This window comes from Argopecten irradians, chromosome 7 (genome assembly GCF_041381155.1).
Source record: "Argopecten irradians isolate NY chromosome 7, Ai_NY, whole genome shotgun sequence".
Classification (NCBI taxonomy): Eukaryota; Metazoa; Mollusca; class Bivalvia; order Pectinida; family Pectinidae; genus Argopecten; species Argopecten irradians.
In genome coordinates, this window is record NC_091140.1 from 24,679,212 (window position 1) to 24,700,186 (window position 20,975).

General features: G+C 33.6%; 1 protein-coding gene across 4 annotated transcripts in view; it reads left to right on the top strand.

Annotated features, from left to right (window-relative positions):
• Positions 1-3,163: 3,163 nt before the first annotated feature.
• The window catches only part of LOC138327951 (cGMP-dependent 3',5'-cyclic phosphodiesterase-like), a 115,369-nt gene continuing 97,557 nt past the window's right edge, over positions 3,164-20,975 (top strand). For 2 of the 4 annotated variants that reach the window (XM_069274454.1, XM_069274456.1), the window contains exon 1: positions 6,887-7,215. In XM_069274454.1, coding sequence (XP_069130555.1) covers positions 7,084-7,215 — 132 coding nt within the window. In that variant the 5' untranslated portion in view covers positions 6,887-7,083. Of the gene's footprint in view, positions 3,333-6,885; positions 7,216-20,975 lie in introns of those variants that run through there. The other 2 variants (XM_069274458.1, XM_069274457.1) reach the window with 2 other exon arrangements.

Here is a 20,975-nt window from a genome sequence, read left to right on the forward strand (position 1 = left end):
AAAGGTAGTGCGCCTCTAGAGAAACGTATATGTTCATCTGGTTAAGAAAACAATTTCATTATGTTAGTGAATAATTTCACAAATGTTGACTCCATCAAGCCCCTGGAAATATTATATAGACGGTACAAGATCAACATACATGTATACTAGCGTGTAATGACTCTATATGTTGGTGTAAGGGTTTACAGTAAGAATTGGGTTGTTACGTCGATGAATGACGTCAGGCAGGTCTATTGATATGACAATGTGATCCATCACAGTACAAACTAGGTCAGTGGCCTATAAAGTGAATTAAAGGCCTAGTAATAGGATCCTTTCATGGCCTTATAAACAGCTGTTCATTATGTCACTAGCACACTCTAACAGACATATCCCAATGACCCATTTACACTTACATGTGTAATCATAATCAACAACTGTTAATTGATCGTTTAAACATTCTTAATTGTCATAGAAATTGTTTGTGTTGTTGTTTATCTACTTTAAACAATGGCGTTTGTACATATGTACTTAATGAGTACATTTTTGTACGTTTATGTGCTGTGCAGAATGCAGTCAGATGTACTATATTGCACTTTTTACCAAACGTAATTACGTAATGTTTTGTAGTAATTTGTGAATATTACCTTATCTTCTGTATATTTTCATGTTCCTATTTTAACATTTTAAGATGTCTGTATTTGCTTCCGTTTGGTACCGTATGTCGATATTTGTCTATTTTTAACAATTCTGTAACTTTACTCGGGAATATTTGAACATAATTAATATGAATCGACACACTCATGACGTCACTGTACTCACCAATCTGCGTCAATTTCGACGATTTTTCAAAGTTAGTCTGAGATGACTCGATCCTCGCACGTAAATCACATACACACGTGATAACTATGGTACAAGGTAAATATGACTAATCTTATGCAATATTTCTAACTTCTTTGTTTTAATCATAATTTGTATTTTAGCGCGTCATAATTAACTCTAATTTATAACGCCTGGTCAACATTGTTTACAGTTTAACAAGAACATTATTTTTCCCTTCCTATAAGTTCTTGTTTTAGTTAGATATCTTCTATATACTCTGTGTAACTTTCCAAATTTCCAATTTCCGTATAGTACGTTAATAAACAATTCTTTGAAGATGGTTTTAATATTCTACAAAAAAAAATCAAAATTATTGCGACCTTATAACTTCAACAAATTATCTCTCTTTCCTATCTGATCACTATAATAAGAATAAGCATTATTGATCAAAATTCTAAATTGTAAGGATTTATTACAAGTTTAAAGCTCACCAAATTCGTCAAATTACTCTGAATTAATTATTATATTATACAATGTATATATGTACAAGTATGTCCCTAGTATATCTATTGTTACGCGACGTACACAAATATTTTAAAATATCTTATAAACATCAGTGTTTACAAATATTTTAGCAAAGGTACACAGTACACATACTATATCTTGCTATCATTACAAACTGGTATATATATACTTTCCCTGATTGTCCCCGAGATAACCCCTAATTTGTGTTTCAGAAAAGATGGCGTGACGTCACAGAAAGTTTACATCCGGGTCCTCAAAGGTACAAACACAGTATGGCGACTGATGAAAACAATAACAGATACGTACATCCCTGCTTCATAATCGATACTTTGACAAAAGTTTACACTTTCATACTTGCAAATTCTGATTTTGAAATGGGTCTTATTGTTTCACAGGTTACGGATGTTAACATTTTTATATTTTCATTTGTTTATTGCTAAATATAACAAGTGTAGATTTAGTGTCGAAGCCACCTATCGAAGCGCTGCCGGGCCATCACACGTACCCGATTTTGTTCATACGTATAAATTGAGGTTGTGAAAAAAGTGTTTATGAATAAATGATTTATTTCAATGTATCATGTTTCTGTTAAAAATGAAAATGCTGTTCACAACACAATATGATATAAACAAAACGTGAACCACCTGACCAGACCACAGCCGCTCGTGTATGGCTTCATCGCTGGTAGATCACCGCAGGCCAAAGCATTGTTGGGGAAATAAATCATATGAATGATTACCAACACTTTTATCTCAAAAGGTACTTGTTTAAGATATATATATTTCGTTATTTAATATGTACATGTTGTTTTAATGGAATGCCCTTGTATCAACTAGTTACACGTACACGTATGGCTGCCGATCTCGAAAAATAATATATGGTGAAATCGTTCAGTTTTCATGCTGCATATTTCATTTTTGATATTTCCTTTTCAGCCGCTTTTATGCCATGGACTGCTGTGTTAAGTTTCCAATTGAAATGGTATTAATTTTATATAATTTGAATACATATTAGGTAGACTTCATTTAAATTGATATAAATTACAGATCGTAGTACTGTACGTAAATGCCGACCAGGATACATTGCGCACGGCTTCGAGAATCCTAAATACTCAAAGTTTTGTTTAAAAATATGATATAATGAACCTACAAACTGACTCATTTGTATTTTATAAACTAAATCCCAAAATTGATGACAAAAATATTAACCAGAATACGTAATTTTATGACACTGAAAACGGACGGTTCTCGGTTGTACTGTAATAGCTGCCGTGGGCTTGGGGGTAATCTACAAAAGCAAATGTTTAATTTTGTACTAATCACACATCGTAAGGTGTTTTATCAAGAAAACCTTCGAAAACAGTAATTGCTTTTAATTATATTTTTGGGGACTTTGAATTTAATTTGTAATTTCAAGTTGATATTTGCAATATATCTGACAATGTTTATACGTAATGGCGACCGTGTTTTCTCGTGGCGGTCGAAAATGGAGTATAAACAGAGTAAAATATATGAATACCATATGTTTAAAATTGTAAATTATTGTAAAATATTTTTATTTACACTTTTCGAAATGTAAATAACGCAATAGTTCTCGGATTGCCGTACTATTTATTACAATAAAATGTAAACAAACATCGCAAGCGGCTGTGTTCCCTCAATGTTTATGTGTACAGATATAGGAGTTGTACCTTTGAGCGCCCGGATGTACCTTTGTGTGACGTCATCGCCATCTTTTCTGAAATCTCCTATACCTCGACCAGCCAGCCAGCCTGCTAGTGACGTCAATTCAGGCATTACACCATACAATGATACCATCCCTCGGGGTAGCCGACGTCAGGCATTATTGGTCGAAATTGGAAACTTTCAAATTCTGGGACATCTCTGCTATATATATAAGTTACGGGCTGGATCAGAGACCTAAATGTCTTAGTGTTTTATTCTGGTTACTTTAAGTGCAATTTGTGGTGTTCTTGGAAGACCTGGCCAAAACGAATACAGGGGATGGTACGTACATTGTATATCAGTTATTTTGAGATTGCAATTTCATTTTAAATTTGGATGCATTAAATGTATATATATGGTGTGAGTTTAGAATCCTAAAATATAAAAGTGTATATATACAATAAAAAGAGCTTCGCATTGTATAGGTAATATGTATATATACCGGCCATGGGTGATAGGGTACATTTACCTGTTTAGTACGTGGTAAGACCAATAAATGTACTCTCCTTTTCGAGAATATTTTTTATACAAATTTCTGAGAATGAAATTGCGTATCTATTGAAGAAATATATAAGATAAAGTAGAGGACTACAAACGGTATTATATTGTACATGAAATAGTCTCATAAGATCCACTGTGTAAAAATTTTACTTTTAAAAACTTAAAATTCGTGATTGACATGATTTGGAGTCATGTTTATACATTGATAATTGGTGAATGCATGATCAACGAAGCACGAACACTCCTGAAAGAATGTTGACTTGTTGAATTGCAAATTATCATACATATACGAAGTTTGTAGTAAAAGTTGTAATAAAATACTTTCAAAATCCGACAGAGTCGAAAGGGTTTATAAATACTACACTGTACTGACCAACCACACATTAGCATCTAGAAGGAAGAGCTGAGATAATATGTTAATAAGTGCAGGATTATGAAGGTACAGTGATTATCATGCGACTCCTGGTACTATATATGTGAAATGAGGCTGAAGACGTTGGGCGTTTGACCTACATGAATAACGATCACAGGCCAATGTCCGTGGCACACTGACCAGCAGGCTAGACTGGATTAGTAACAGATCGGAATTTCCCACATACGCATGTATGTGTATGTATACATGTACATGTACTGTGTGGGTATCTTTTTCGTGTATACACATAACAGAGACATGGGTAGCCTATGAAGTTTCAACTGACTTGATGTTGTATACATATACATATTCCAATACCCCAATAAAAAAATCTTCTATTATAAAATAACTATAAAATATGTGTGCATTATTAATCAAATTGAATCTGTTATCCGATGAATTTGTGTTAAATGATCCAATCAAATAGTGTTAACACTAAAATTTGATGATGCCGAAATAAGTACGTTTATATTCTATCTGTCTATGCTATGTTTCTTATATATTTATTACAATTAAATTTACGATGAATACTTTCGTTGGAAAATTCACCAGTATATATTTATACGTCCTATTCCTGAGTCTACCAGTTAGGACATTCAGTACGATTATACTCTTCCTAAAACATATATTGGCTATTCTCACAGGAATTAATTACAGATTATATAATTATAGACCCACCAGAGTGCCCTAAGACCATTTAAGGCGTTTTAGGACTCTAGATTAAAAAAAATCGGTAAAAATCATGCTAAAAAGATTCCTGTGGGTATTCTTGCATGGTGTAGCTTTTTTCCTGCGTAAATTAGTCCACGAACAAATGGTTATGTTTAAAAGTCGTGACGTCATTGTATTGTCGACGTGACGACATTGTATTGTCGACGTGACGACATTGTATAGTATCGTTATATTTGACAAATGATTTAACAAGAACGCGCAATAAACAATAACTATTTTATCGCTCTTGTGGTGTCTCTTTCGTGGGGGTGTAATGGGAAGAAAACTGAAAAAGACTTCTGTTTCAATTTTCTTGGCAGGGGGCGGTGAAGACTAATATGAGCTATCATCTATACTTTTGCCTTCATTAGATATGCTAATTAGTGATCAACAGATGTTATATAAGCAAGACCTTTGTGAGTTGTAATCACAGGCTATGTGTTCACACCTCACACCTGTATATTGCCTGAGGGGTAAATACAGGTAAAAAGAGGTACAAGTGTAGTGTATACTATGGTCACTGCCTCACATGTGTTACTTAATTGTTTAAATTTCTATATAGCCAAATATATGTCATTAATTAAAGATGCTCCACCGCCGACAAATGGTATGGTCACTGCCTCACATGTGTTACTTAATTGTTTAAATTTCTATATAGCCAAATATATGTCATTAATTAAAGATGCTCCACCGCCGACAAATGGTATTTTTTCACTATCAAAAACAGGAGCAGACGATTTAGTATTTTTCTTCAGTTACAAAAGTTACTTACTTTACACTATTACCACCATTGAAAAGTTTGAGCTTCTAATTTTACTTAAAGTTAAATATACGAAAAATAATTAATTGCATCCCGAAAAAATTCCGTGGCACTGTATCTTATATGGAATGAAGTAATGATTGCGCATGCACCAAAGGCGAAATAAATTATTTTATGTTATTTTTTGTGTTAATTAGGCATATATATACACGATTAAACACCAATTATTGTTCAAATAATGAATATCATTTATGCTCTGTCGGCGGTGGAGCATCTTTAATCTTGGTATTAGACATTAGTAAATATGTATTATGTAATTGAAAAGTAATTGAAATGTAATTGTCAATTACACATTTTTAGAATGTAATGAATTACAATTACATGTAATTGCAATATTTCTTAATTACAAATTACTTTCAATTACTTGAAAAAATGTAATTAATTGCAATTAATTACAATTACATTTTTAATTACCCCAACCCTGGGACGGTGAAGGGTTAACATTAGCAGAAAATAAAGAGGATTACACAATGTGCTTGTTAAAAATACTGCCGATTGTTTTTCATTTTTTTTTTTTCATTTTTTTTTTCGTCGGTTAAAGAGATTACATACATCTACAGTGTACATGTAGAATCTATATCAGATGGAAATCAGGCATACAATTTAGTCTAACTATATTTCAATTGTACATTAAAAAAAGAATAGTGAATATACAGCACATATGTATGCATATATATATTGATCACTTGATATTATTTTTGTATAATTGAAAATCCCGATTTTCTGATCCAATCTGTATCGCATTTGTAGTACTAGATCTATATATATATATATGTGTGTGTGTGTGTGTGTGTGTGTGTGTGTGTGAATGTAACTGATGCTGATTTATTATATATTATGAATGTATAAAAATAAATGTATTACATTATCATTGTAAATATTTTGAACTATACATGTATGAAAACGGTAAATTGTGAACATGCTACAGTACTTGTGGAATATAACATTTTAATGATATATTCATACTTTTTTATAGAATGTACACACAGTGACTTTAGATAAGATTAAAATGTATAGTAGGCCTAGACATATTTTACTCTCGACCGAGGACGTACATGTACATACAAAATTGACCTGGCTTTTAGGTAATGTTCCAACGAAAACTGACCGAAGATGTATCGACATGTACAGCTTAAAGCTCACCTTCCAGTTTAGTAATTTTCTGGTAGAGATATGAATGGATTCCATCTGTTAACCTCGATCTTGTTAATCGTGAGCAAATTTAGTAGAGTCCATTATTTTAAGAATTGTGTGAGTGTTCCTAAATGAACTAATACAACATGATTATTAGTGTGAGTTCATAGCCAGAAAGGCTATGAACGAGTGTTCTTTAAAAATCCGATTACGTTGACCGTGATCGTGAGGTCTTGATCACCGGAGTGGTGTTTCATTAGAGTTCTCTCCCCTTGGCAACAGGCGGCAGTTGAAACGCCTTTGCTGCAGACGCAGAAACTTTTGTAAACAGATCGAGGTGTGCACTGATGGTTGATCATGACACGGAATAATACGTGGATCGTTTCCGATGTATAGATTAATTCTTGATTGACAATTCATTTTGGAAGGAAGGAGAGCATACACATGAACTGAAAATGGTGATTGTTTTCAATCATGTCCTAGTTTCAAGTTTCCTGTTCTATCGGAACCCACACCGATTTTTGGTAGACGCGAATTGCAAAAAGAATGGTGATGCTGGAAGCGGTAAATCTGAACTGTTAGAAAAGGTAACTATCATTGACAGGTAAACGTCAGTTGAGTTGATTTAAAAGTTGATTGCTTCGCTCAGAATGTCAACAATGTCATTGATAACAAGACTAGCTTGTTGACACTGTTGATAAGCATGTCATTCGGGTAGAAGGTTTCACACTCGCCCTCGCAGCACGACGTCCCATGTTTGCAGTTGCATACAAATTGTATAGGCCTATGGGTATTGTGACAAGAGGTTAAGTGCATGCTGAGCAGATGATTTCATTCAATAACTTTGTACTTCACGAATTAGGCCTACCCAAAATATAATGTAAGGCCCATTAATTATAATTTGGCCCATATTAATATTAACTCGGTTACATGTTGTCATTGATGCTTCTACTGGGGAAGTTGGCAAGATAATGATCAAAACTTGACAAAGTGACAGCGCATGTCTAATGTGTAATACAATGCTGTAGAGAATACATGGTTAAAGCTACTACTATTGTTATGTAAGTTATATATAGGGGTCAAAGAAGTAATATCAACAGGATTTTCCAGATTACACAGGATCCCATCAAACGTAAGTCTGTAGGATATGAATTACTTCAAATGGTAAATATGGGACAAAAAAGTAATTCAAACAGTAATATATATATATACGGGCTGGCGACATATTATCGTGAAGAACATATTATCGTGATTTTGATTGGTGTGGCATACCGAATGCGATTTTTAAACGATTTTGTGTTTAGAAAGATGACACTTACCAAAATTACCAACAATATTTGTCAAATTTAGAAGAAAATTTAATTTTTAACATAAAAATACCAAATTTCAGTAAATCTTACCTCACAAGTACTACATTAGTCAGGGGGGGTGCATGATATCGGCTTTATTATTAGATAATAGTTCCGATTTATATATCGTCTGCTTCCTCTGATGATAGACAATAGCGTTCAAAAAACGAAAGTTGTAAGGGAGGTAATTCAATCTTAGAAAAGAACGCTGATCGGGGTCACTCAAGCTCTTTTGACCAGACGACAAAATACAAGGTAATAAACAAAGCCGATTTGATTTGTTATTTTATTGTTTACAGAATTAATCACCACCAGAAATCATTCAAATATCTTTAAAATTTATTCAGAATGCTAATAATCTATACAAACATGAGAGAAATTTTTGTCATTTTACCAGAAATAGACCAGTAAATGGCGACCTCTTCATTTCCCTTGTCAGCGTAATCTAACGATTGGACATTTCATAAACAATACACGATTTCTCTCTTTTGCAACGCAGTTTTTACATCAATTAATTTTTTAAAAATAGTTCAAATGTTTATCTTTATGTTGATACCAAATTTAATTTATTCCATCACACGTAACTATTTTCTATTTTTCATATTTTTTTGAAAAAAATCACGATAATATGTTCAGTAAAATGACACGAACACCTATTTGACTGACTTTTTCCAAAGGGCTGTGTTTATTGTAAAATATTATATAAATTCACTTACAGCTTATTCATTTGAAGTGTTGTGAACCAAAGATTACTTACAACTCTAAAAATCTAAATTTAAATACGTTTAGAAAAAAATAGAGAAAAATCGGCATTTTTTCACAATAATATGTCGCCAGCCAGTATGTATACTATACATTGAAGGTTTATTTTGGTGTTAGAACTTAGACTTAAAGTCAATTCAGCTTTCGATCAATGTCAAGTACATGCAAATATAAACCTTAATTGCATTTATTGTGAGATTATACTAATTAAGCTATAATCGCATGTGTTCTATTTATCCAATGCAATATGATTGTATACCTAGCTTATTGAAACAAGCTACGAATTGTACTGGGTCCCAACCAGTAGATGTGATGTACAGAACAGAAGTCATGATTGAGTGCATATTGTACTGTTGAGGTCCACATTTCTGCATGTCTGAAGCTGTTGACAAATACTTCATTATGGAATTTTTTTTTTATATGGAAATAATGTATAAGGTATAAATATATATATATATATATATATGCATCCCCATTTTCTTACAATTATTTAAGCTCCCTTGGCGCTTATTACAGCGAATACAGTATACATGGACGAGGGTCGGTGTCTTGAAATATATTAAGCCATATATCCAATGTTATTATTTTTCTTGGTTTTTCCGCCAATCTCATTGAACGTCAGTACCCAACGGGACCTCCTATAAAACAATTGATTGACTGATAAAAGTTGATTGAAAAAAGTTGATTTACCAATCTGTCTATAAATAAATAGGGATTTCATGATTCAGTGTATCAAGCGTCGTAGTCATTTAAGCGTTTGAATGCGACATGCATTATAACGTTGATAAATTAAGCGCTTCTAAGATGCCAGTTTTGTTGGTAACACATTTTCGTCAAGCACAGCATATGATAGATAGACGGGTTTGCCTCTCTGCCGATTAAGTCTTGATGAGAAGTGAAACATTTTAAACAACATCGGAGCTACAAATACATGATACACGTAAGGGTGGTGCTTTTATTTAGACAGTAATATAAGCTATACACGTCGTTTTTCGGACATTGAGAATTATGAAAACTACAGTATGATGATGTATTCGCCATCTTTTACTGTACATGTATCTCGAAATCAGGATTAATAGGAAAACTGTAGTATGAACGGTATAGTATATAGTGTATAATATTTTTTAAATTTCGTAGTTGCGATTCTGTATAGCGGTACTCGGTCACTTGCTATGACAAATGAAACAATGGATAGTGTTCCATAGCCAAAGGTCAACCAAAATTGTGAATTATATGGTCCCAGGCTGAAATCTTTGAACGACTTCTTCTCAATAACCATAAGGCTCAGAGTACTTATATTTAGATTGTTGCCTTTTCTTACCCTGATCTTTTATCCTGATAATAATGCATGACTTGTAGTTTGGCCCTAAATGACCTTAGTTGTCGATGGGCCATAAACCTCAAACAAACAAACAAAAACAAAAGGGATGAAGGGCTACCAATGTTGTGAAAATTAATGACCTTGACCTACTTTCAAGGTCACAGTGGCCAAATAGGCTAAAATCTTTCAACAACTTCTTCTCAATAACCATTAGGCCCAGAGTACTCATATTTGGCCTGTGCCATGCTGGGATGAAGGGTTACCAAAGTCATTGAAATGAATGACCTTGACCAACTATCAAGGTCAGGGGGGTCAAATATTCTAAAATCTTGAATTTTGAACTTCTTCTCAAATTCTGCCAGTGTGATTTAGCTGATACTTGCATGAAATGATCCTTGTCATGGTCATGACCAACTGTTTTTATATCTTATGTTGATCTGAAATCCAAGATGGACACCACTCCTGCCATCTTGAAAATATAGTTTGAACTTATGCTGGAACTTGTCTGAATGATTTTAAGGATACTGACATTGTCCCAACAAAGTGTTGTTATTTGGCGGGTTGATCCGAAAACCAAGATGCTATCTTGAAAACAAAAAGTGTTGTTATTTGGCGGGTTGATCCGAAAACCAAGATGCCATCTTGAAAACACATTTTGAACTTCTTGAAGTTCTACCCATGCAGTTTGACTGAAACTTGCATTAAATGATCCTTACATGGTCATGACCAAGTGTTTTTATTTTTTAACCATGACACCATATCTAATTAATTTCCTATACAGCTATTGCCAAGGTAGTCAGATGACCGTTAAGGCCCTTGGGCCTCTTGTTTAAGATATATATGTTTTAGCGGCTTTCTAATTACGAATGATGTTGAATAAAGAAATTGTAAATAAGTAGTTAATCAAACTATATACTCATACAAGTTACAATTATGAGATATGTTTCAGGAAAAACGGGGGGAGACGCATTGTCCTCCGAAAACACATCACAGTTTTGATCAAAATTCAGCGATTGCACTTCGATTCTTATATACTGCTAAAATTATTTTCAAAATCATGTTCATGAATTTGTTAATATACATGCATGTTATGAGGACGTCTATAGTGTTTAATGTATTTGTAGTTACGAACAATAACCATATTTTGTGCTTTACTGACCTGTATACCATGCCTGTTTTCATTCATCCTGCTTCGATACTCACAAGTGACAATACAAAAAGCAACTAGCGATTATACAATACACTTCCATTCATTCACTGTGTCGTGATCATTGGTATGATCATTTTGATATTTACCTTTACTCATTCAATTTCTGGTAATAAATCCTGAAATACAAATGCAGATGTATACACTAGATTGTTGTATGTCTTTTTATTAATTGCTTGTAAAGAAAAACCAATTCAAATAATAAAACAATTGTAGCATTTTGAATTCGGTCGATGCATGTTTTTATTGACTAAAGAAAAATTATCGACTTCGAACTACGTCCTCGGTCGATAATTTTTCTTTGGTCAATAAAAACATACATTCACCTCATTAAAATGCCATAATTGTATATTATATTTCTGCATATGTCACTATATAAGTTTAATAAAACATATGGGTGTTTTTCGTTGGCTGGAAATAATTTTCTGGCACCTAGCACGAACAAGGAATTAAATCTCACATGATACCTTGTGCTAGATTTTTCGTCTGAACTGTATAGTACCTTTACACAATTTTTACCGGAATTTTACGCCATTCATGTAAAAGTCTGCAGATGTAATATAACGTCAAACTCTCGAATCGCTGATGTCACATACTTAATTAGCCTGCTGATGATAGATATGTTTTAAGACAATCAATATTATTAGAAATATGTACATTCAGTCATTTATCATGCATTGCTTGGTTGTTGTTTTTTATTATTAAAACAGTATGTACCGATTGATCATCGTTTGTCTTTGACATTTATAACTGACCTATAGTTTTACGCGGAATGACTAAATTCAAAGCACAGATGAAATGGTCTGTCGGCTTTGAACCAAGAGGTCCAAGATGGGATCATTTTACACTGAACGCGTTTATAGATGTTTATATCATATCTTACAGGTGCAGGAAGAAAATCTATTACCAGTAAGTGATCGAGATCGGTTATCTCAAGCTCGGACTAACACCTCTCTTGGGATTATATGTTACATAATATTAGCCCTCGATTGATATAACCCGATCTTGATCACTTACAGGTAACAGATTTTATTAGTCAGTACATATAAACAAGCGGATCATGAATTTTTGTTACACAATTAATTAACATACCTGTGTTGAAATGTATGTGCTGTTGTGTACTAGTAGGTGGTGTATAGTTTTATGTATATGTAATAAACTGCAGTATCTTAAAGTGTTCATTTTAGCAGGGATTTCATTTACAACATCCCCATAGAATTTTTAAGCAAAAAATTTTAGAAGGACCCCGCTTTTTTCTGAAAATCCATTCGATTTACAATAGGGGACCCCATTTTATTGGAGAAGGACCCGATTTATGGAACACCCAGCGCAAACACTGAATTTCATATAAGTTCTCTAGTGTTAAAGCATAAAGACTTCATTTGCTTCATATAATATATAAAATCTTATTATGAAATGATCGAAAATTACACTCATTAAGATCCATAAGTACTATGGCATAATACATACACATGTATGTGTATGTATATATATGGGAGGACTTTCACTTGTTCCTAAGAGAAAAAAAACCCAACTCTTCAAAGGCAGATTAAATTTTATCCCGATTTAAACTGTTTTAAAATTATACATTGCTGGTGGAAAAAAAAGTTATTGAACCATCTTGTGGAATATCATGTAGTCAATTTTATGCTACGCTGCCGTAAAATATAATTAAGGTACACATACTGCAGATATACAGTAATGCCTTTCAATCCAAATTCCTGTCCACTTGTATCATATATTTTCATTTTAGCTTGATATGAAGAATGAAAAGGTGTGGCCACCCCACTTTCTTTAAGTCCATTCAAAATATTTAGAGTCTTTAATTTTAGGGACCACATGTTATCTGAAAAGGATGCCATTTATGCCCCAGTGGAAACTATAGCTGAGACACATGTTTTTACAGTATATATTACCTGAATTACAAAAATAAAATACAAAACAATTTTTCTATTATTTTTTCCCAATATACATGATGCTTGTGCAATAGTACGTAAATCATGATCGAGGGTTAAATAGTTAAAATAGAAAATTTCAAAGTGTAATGATTGTAGACCTATACGGCTAACCATTGCAATTAACTTGTGTTCTCATTTGATCTATTCAATTGTATGGAAATGCGTTTCCTGTGAGTGTTTGATAAATGATTGGATTATAGATTTCTGTTCTCTTCATTGAGTGATGGGAGTTATATCCTGTGATTTCATGTCTGTGACATCAATTTCGCATCAGAGTGACACGATTGTATTATGTGGCTATAATGATGCGGAAATCAAATTGTTCAAGGTAGGATTATATTGATGTTGGTCTACAATCTGTCTGTCCTTAGTTCTTGTGTCACCTAAACCTTTGATCAGGAACAGTGTATGAGTAGCAGAGCCAAGCTGTAGATCGGATTTATGTAAAACCAATACTACAGGGTGTAAAGGTGTTTAGCACTATTGATCGGTCACAGTTAATTCTTACCTGGTTTGATTGCCAGGAATAAAATACATGTAGTTATACACCTGAATCCAAAGCTAGCCAATTATTACTTAGTCAACACTTAATTAACAAGTTATGATAATTCTGATTTAATGAGACTAGATTATACCTTTGGTTTAATGCAGATCTCGATCATTACATTTTTACTTCGTTGATTTAAACAAGACTTCAGATCTAGAGTTCATTCTTTTTTGTTCTCCCCAGCAAACAGTTGTTTTGTGTTACTGAGATGATATTTCTGCTCATGATACTTATTTTGCCATATTACATCTGATTTACAATGTCCAAATTAAAAATAATTAATAAATACAAGAGTGTAGATAAGCTAAGAAAGACTATGTAATATAGTTGCTAATATTCTCTGGGTTTTTAATTTTTGCTAAATTTGCAAGTCCATCCAAAATCGCAAAATTTAATACCAATATAATATCAAAATCATGGTTTCACATATTATAATTATATATAACTTGTCGTAAGAATGAGACTTTCATAGGCTAGAATAATGATCGTCGACTGCTGTCTGACGTCCGCTGTCAGTAAACTTGATTTTCACATTTTAAACTTCTTCTCAAGTACTGGCAGTGGGATTTAGCTGAAACTTGCCCATATCATCTTTACATGGTTCCGACCTGGTGTTCTTATTTTTGGGTCAATCCAAATTACAAGATGGCCACCACAGCCGCCATCTTGAAAACACATTTTAACCTTCTACCACTGCGATTTAGCTGAAACTTGCCTGAAATGATCGTAACATATATATTGTCCAGACAAAGTGTTCAGTTATTTTTCGGGTGGATCTGAAATCCAAGATGGCTGCCACAGCTGTGATTTGGCTGAAATTTGCTTGAAATGATGCTGACATGGACTTGGCCAAGTAAGTGTTTGTAATATTTTTGGTCAATATCCATTATGGTCGCCCAAGCCTCCATCATGAAAAACACATTTTTAAGTTCTTCAGCTTCAGTTCTGAAAATCTGTTTGAATGTACATAAAGGCTATACCTACAAGAAGTGTTGTTATCTGAGACCACTGAAAACACATTGCACTGTCTTTCCAAAATCCAAGATGGATGTCAAAGTCACCATCTTGGAATATATATTTTAATCTTTTCCTATTCAGATATAGTGCCAAGGTTGCATTGTGAGATGACTGTTAAAGCCCTTGGAGATTCTTGTTATAGTTTAGCACAAATCACCAATAAATGTGGTTTTCAAAGCCCTTGGAGATTCTTGTTATAGTTTAGCACTAATCACCAATAAATGTGGTTTTCGGATAATTATCACTTAGTGTATGTCTTGATTAATTAAATAATGGCATTTTGAAGATTGAAGAAATTTTTCAAAAAAAAATCCATGTTGAGTGAATTTCTGACTGCTGCTGTAACTTGTTCTTGAGCAAAAGATTAACTTGTATGAATTGTTCTGAATGAAATCTTGAGTGTAAGGGATGTACAACCATGCATGGTTGTTCAAAGGAAACTTTAACCAAATTGCCTATATTGGGTCTTTATATACAGGACAGATAATTACGTATTATTGATATTTATCAGCTAGGATAAATAAATACACCTGATATGCATGTAGCACAGCTGTTTATTAGTTGAGTCACCCGAGTGTAAATTGTCATTGTGATCACAATAGGCTTATAAACACCTTCTCATAATGTTATCATCATACCCCTAGCTAATACACACCAGGGATGTGTCATTTGTTATTGATTTAGATTCACATGGATGTTTAAGTGATCTGTTTGTTTGTAACATGATCACAGTTCTGGTATGCTTCAGAGTTTATATACTTTGATAATCATGATTAATAATCATCATCTTGTTTCAATACCCTCGGTGAAAGGGATACATAATATATTACCAAGGTTATATATGTGACCATGCTAAATGATCAATATACATTCAAGGTTGGGCCGAACAAATTGATACAGAATTAATATCTGATTTCTCGTATAGCTCTGAAACATTGTATTCGACCCAATAAGCGCCCATGTCCCTATAAGCGCCTCTCCCCTTTTTGAGGCCCCAATTTCAATTGCCCATGCATAAATAAGGACCAAATTTACATAAAACGATATAGATTTGCAATAATTTCGACTTATTAGCACCTTAGTTTTCATTTTTATCAATTTTTTAAGCGCCCTTGGCGCTTATTGGGTCGAATACGGTTTATGATCTGAGATTGAAATTAAATTCAAAGAGCTTGGAACTTAAAAATACGTCAGACGATGTTTTAAGCCCTGGAGGCCAATGAACAAGTAGCCAAATGCTAGATTGTTTAAACTAATCTATAACCATCGAAATTAAACATTTTATTGTGATTAAATAAAAACACATGACAATCCACATTTTGGTGATCATATTCATGTTATCTCAATTTTCTTTAGCTTGAATAGGAGAAAATATAGTTTTATTGAAATATGATATATTTCATATATGACATCAATTTACCTTCAAATTTAACCTCGTGCCAGGTATATAATATATATTGTACATTGCAAATATGGCAATACATATTCATAACCCAATTTGTTTGGAAAAGGAATTGCGAAAGAATTGCTAATAGAACATGATTGATTTGTATACAGTGTATGGAAGCTGTCAATTCTTGCACTGTTTGAGGACCAAAGGCCAGTATTGACAGACCTTTCACAAGACCACTGCCAGATTAATGGGTTCAAGTGAAAAGTCAACAAGAAAATAGCTCCACTTTTCATGAAGTGTAGGGTGCACTGTTAACTATTTGAGATTATGTGTGGCTATATATTTCTAAATGTACTCCACTTCGGTGTCTAGTTGGTGTCAGTTACACTTATCCAACTTATCCCTAGCTATGTATTGTCCCAACATGTTGAATTGGAGTGATTAAATCACCGGCCTTATGCATAAATTATTAGTGCTCTATCAAAGAGTGTGTCATTCGGGACTGGATCTGATAAAATGGCTATGGTAAGTGGTGAAGTACCTAACTCTCATCATTATAATATGTAGATTCTAAATCTTCATTGAATTCAGATTCAGGACATTTGCAATGTCAGTAAGTGTAATAATTAATGAATTGGTTATTATCAACTTATCAATCACAGCACCTGTACTTTAGTTGTAGAGTTGAGTTATTAGCTAGATCAGATATGAATTTCATTGTACTACATCTATGCTCACAAAATGAGCTCTGAATCTGAACGTAATCAAATTTAAATATTAATGTATAAGCTATAATAAAATATAATGCACTTTAATTGGGCAGACATAATTGCATTAAATGCAATTTTATTAAGAGAGTTCCTTATTGTTTGCAAGTCCCAATTAATACATGTATAGCCTAGCCTAAATTGCAAGAAGAATTAAAAATGCAACTGTTTATATTTGTAAACTTTGATTTTGATTGGCAATTGAGGGGCGCCAATGCTTTAATCTACTTAAACTTAATCTGTATATGTGCAATAGTTGCGCCACAATTCTATGTCCCAAAATTGTTGTCTCTCCTTAAGATTTTATGTATAGTTAAAAAGAACAGGTTAATGTGGATTAGAATTTATTGGAGAAGCTTAGGGCTAACATTGGTGGTCAATGGTCATATGTAAAATGCTTGTGGTCAATGGTCAGTTATGCAATCTTTTCACTTTTAGTTTGTTTTATTCAAAGGTGCCATGCTTGAAATTACTTAAAGGTGCCATATACCTTATAGGATTGTGTTTACTGGTTTACAAGTTACTAGCTTTTATTTTATATAAATCGGTATAATTAGTTAAGTGCTATGTACCAGGTTTGTGTACATTGTACCTTGCTTACGTAATCACCCACTCAAGTCAGTGGTGGTAGATTTTCCACTTGAGTTATTGTAACAGATTCATCAGTTACTCACTGAGACTTTCGAGACATGTGTTCCTTGTAGGCCTTGCAGGTATATATGCCCAGCAGTTGGAAGTAATTCCAGCAACACAGCTATAACTTTTAGTTTAGACTTTAGATCTATTTTTATTGTGTCAGCATATTCATTTTGGATTTACCCAAGTATGGTATGTATGAATATTTATCTTTTTGTGAATTGTTTTAGTCTTTCAAGTTTGTCTTGACTGCCAAAGGGACATTGGAAAAAAATAGTGGTCTTTTTATTGGTATCATTAGCCTAATGGGACTCAAAGAGAGTTGTTTTATCATTAATCAAAGTGGTCTTTATACAGAGGTGGTCACTAAGGCAGGTTTATTGTACTATCTTTTGCCATATGTCTTTATACAGAGGTGGACGTCACTAAGGGGTTTATTGTACTATCTTTTGTCATATGTCTTTATACAGAGGTGGGTCACTAAGGGTTTATTGTACTATCTTTTGTCATATGTCTTTATACAGAGGTGGTCACTAAGGCAGGTTTATTGTACTATCTTTTGTCATTTGTCTTTATACAGAGGTGGTCATTAAGGCAGGTTTATTGTACTATCTTTTGTCATATGTCTTTATACAGAGGTGGTCACTAAGGCAGGTTTATTGTACTATCTTTTGTCATTTGTCTTTATACAGAGGTGGTCACTAAGGCAGGTTTATTGTACTATCTTTTGTCATATGTCTTTATACAGAGGTGGTCACTAAGGGTTTATTGTACTATCTTTTGTCATTTGTCTTTATACTGAGGTGGTCACTAAGGGTTTATTGTACTATCTTTTGTCATTTGTCTTTATACTGAGGTGGTCACTAAGGGTTAATTGTACTATCTTTTGTTATATGTCTTTATACAGAGGTGGTCACTAAGGCAGGTTTATTGTACTATCTTTTGTTATATGTCTTTATACAGAGGTGGGCGTCACTAAGGGTTTATTGTACTATCTTTTGTCATTTGTCTTTATACAGAGGTGGTCACTAAGGCAGGTTTATTATACTATCTTTTGTTATATGTCTTTATACAGAGGTGGTCACTAAGGCAGGTTTATTGTACTATCTTTTGTCATTTGTCTTTATACAGAGGTGGTCACTAAGGCAGGTTTATTGTACTATCTTTTGTCATTTGTCTTTATACAGAGGTGGTCACTAAGGCAGGTTAATTATACTATCTTTTGTTATATGTCTTTATACAGAGGTGGATGTCACTAAGGGTTAATTGTATTATATCTTTAAGGATTAACTTTAATAGATTTTTTATGTTATGGAGATATAACACAAAAATCTGAGTGTACTCTAAATAAACCGCGAAGCGGTTTATGATGAGATTACACTAAGATTTTTGTGTTATATCTCCATAACATAAAAAATCTATTCAAATTAATCCTTATAATTCAGTTTACTATAGATAATCTCTTCAATATTCAAAATTCATTTTGGGACTCTTTTGTCTATATTTGAAATCATTACACCGTCATCTCAGCCAATCAGAAGCAACGTTACAAACGGCGAGGCCATTTTTTCCTTTATGTGGTGATAAAGTAAATTTTTAAGCCAATGAAAATGCTCGTAACTAGCAAAATTGAATTATTTTGTCATATCTTTATATGTAGACTAAAGTTATATGTATTTGCTATAAAAGATTCAGTTTTGTTCATATTTTGTAGAAAAATGAACCTTGATATAATGTTATACCTCATTTTACAGTTATTTCATGTATGATTTTTGCTTATGAAGTAATTTGTTCAGCAGAATTGAACTTACATCCAGAGTGAAATGGTTAGTATTGTTTGAGTATCATGATTGTGTGTAACTTATATTGTGATATTAATTTTAATGCCATAATATGTCAACATTGACTTATAAAAAAAATGTGGTGGTAGTAATTTAACTTTCATCACTTGAATGGAATGTGATGTGCAAATTTTTGGAAGCCCATGTTGCTAGGTCATTGACCTTACAAGATGTATGTTAATGCAGATCGAGGTGAACTAATAATCAATAGATCCATTTCTTAATTGTTTTTAATTGCATATATGTGAATCAAATTTTATACCATTTCAGGTATGTTCAAGTTTATTTTGTAGTGTGAATAAATGTATGTTTAATGTCCCCATAAACAATGTAGTGTCCATTAAAAATAGTGTGTGTACCATCTACGTAACAGCAAATGTTTTTGGTTCCTTATATCTAAAACATCAATAAACTAGAAAACCATCAACCGTGTTCACAATTGAAACATGATTACATTTCCTAGTTATCTCTCTAATTAGTTGCATAGTTTTTGGGATGATTAAATATACTGAAAGATAAATTGCTTAACAAATGATAGATTCCTGAATTTCACTTTGTTTATCATGTTATCAAGTTAAAGTGTTAGTATTGTGTAAATATGAATAAACCTTGAAATGATGCAGTCACTGCAGGCAGACATTGATAATGTAGGAATGATCAGCACATCACACTTCTAATGTCAGTTTGAGGAGGTTTAATTAGATTTATGTCTACAACACCACATTACATGTTACCTTTCAATTTGATTACTAGAACTTCATCTGGTTTGATATAAATTAAGTTATTTTCTTTCTCCAATCATACTGATAGCACGGACATGTTGTCTTCCAATCTTATCAATGTAAATAATTGGTTCTAAAGTCGTAAATCTGAGGATGAATGTAATTAGCCAGCATCAGTACCAGGTGAATCAAGTTTTTGATAAGAATTTTCCTTTACCTGTTAACCCTATCCTATTGCAGAAAACGAAAATACAAATTAATCAATGTAAGGGGGCCTTTTTTCATTTGAGGGGGCTGAGAGTGGTTAAGATGTCCCGACACATCATCACAAACCCTTCATTTGTGGGGGGCGCGGTGGCCAAGAGTGGTTAAGATATCCTGACACATCATCACAAACCCTTCATCTGTGGGGGCCGCGGTGGCTGAGAGTGGATAATAAAGATGTCCAGACACATCACCACAAACCCTTCATCTGTGGGGGCCGCCGTGGCTGAGAGTGGTTAAGATATCCCGACACATCACCAAAATCCCTCCATCTGTTGGGGCCATGGTGGCTGGGAGTGGTTAAGATATCCCGACACATCACCATAAACCATCCATCTGTGGGGGCCGCGGTGGCTGAGAGTGGTTAAGATATCCCGACACATCACCAAAATCCCTCCATCTGTGGGGGCCATGGTAGCTGAGAGTGGTTAAGATATCCCGACACATCACCACAAACCCTTCATCTGTGGGGGCCGTGGTGGCTGAGAGTGGTTAAGATGTCCCGACACATCACCACAAACCCTTCATTTGTGGGGGCCACGGTGGGTGAGAGTGGTTAAGAT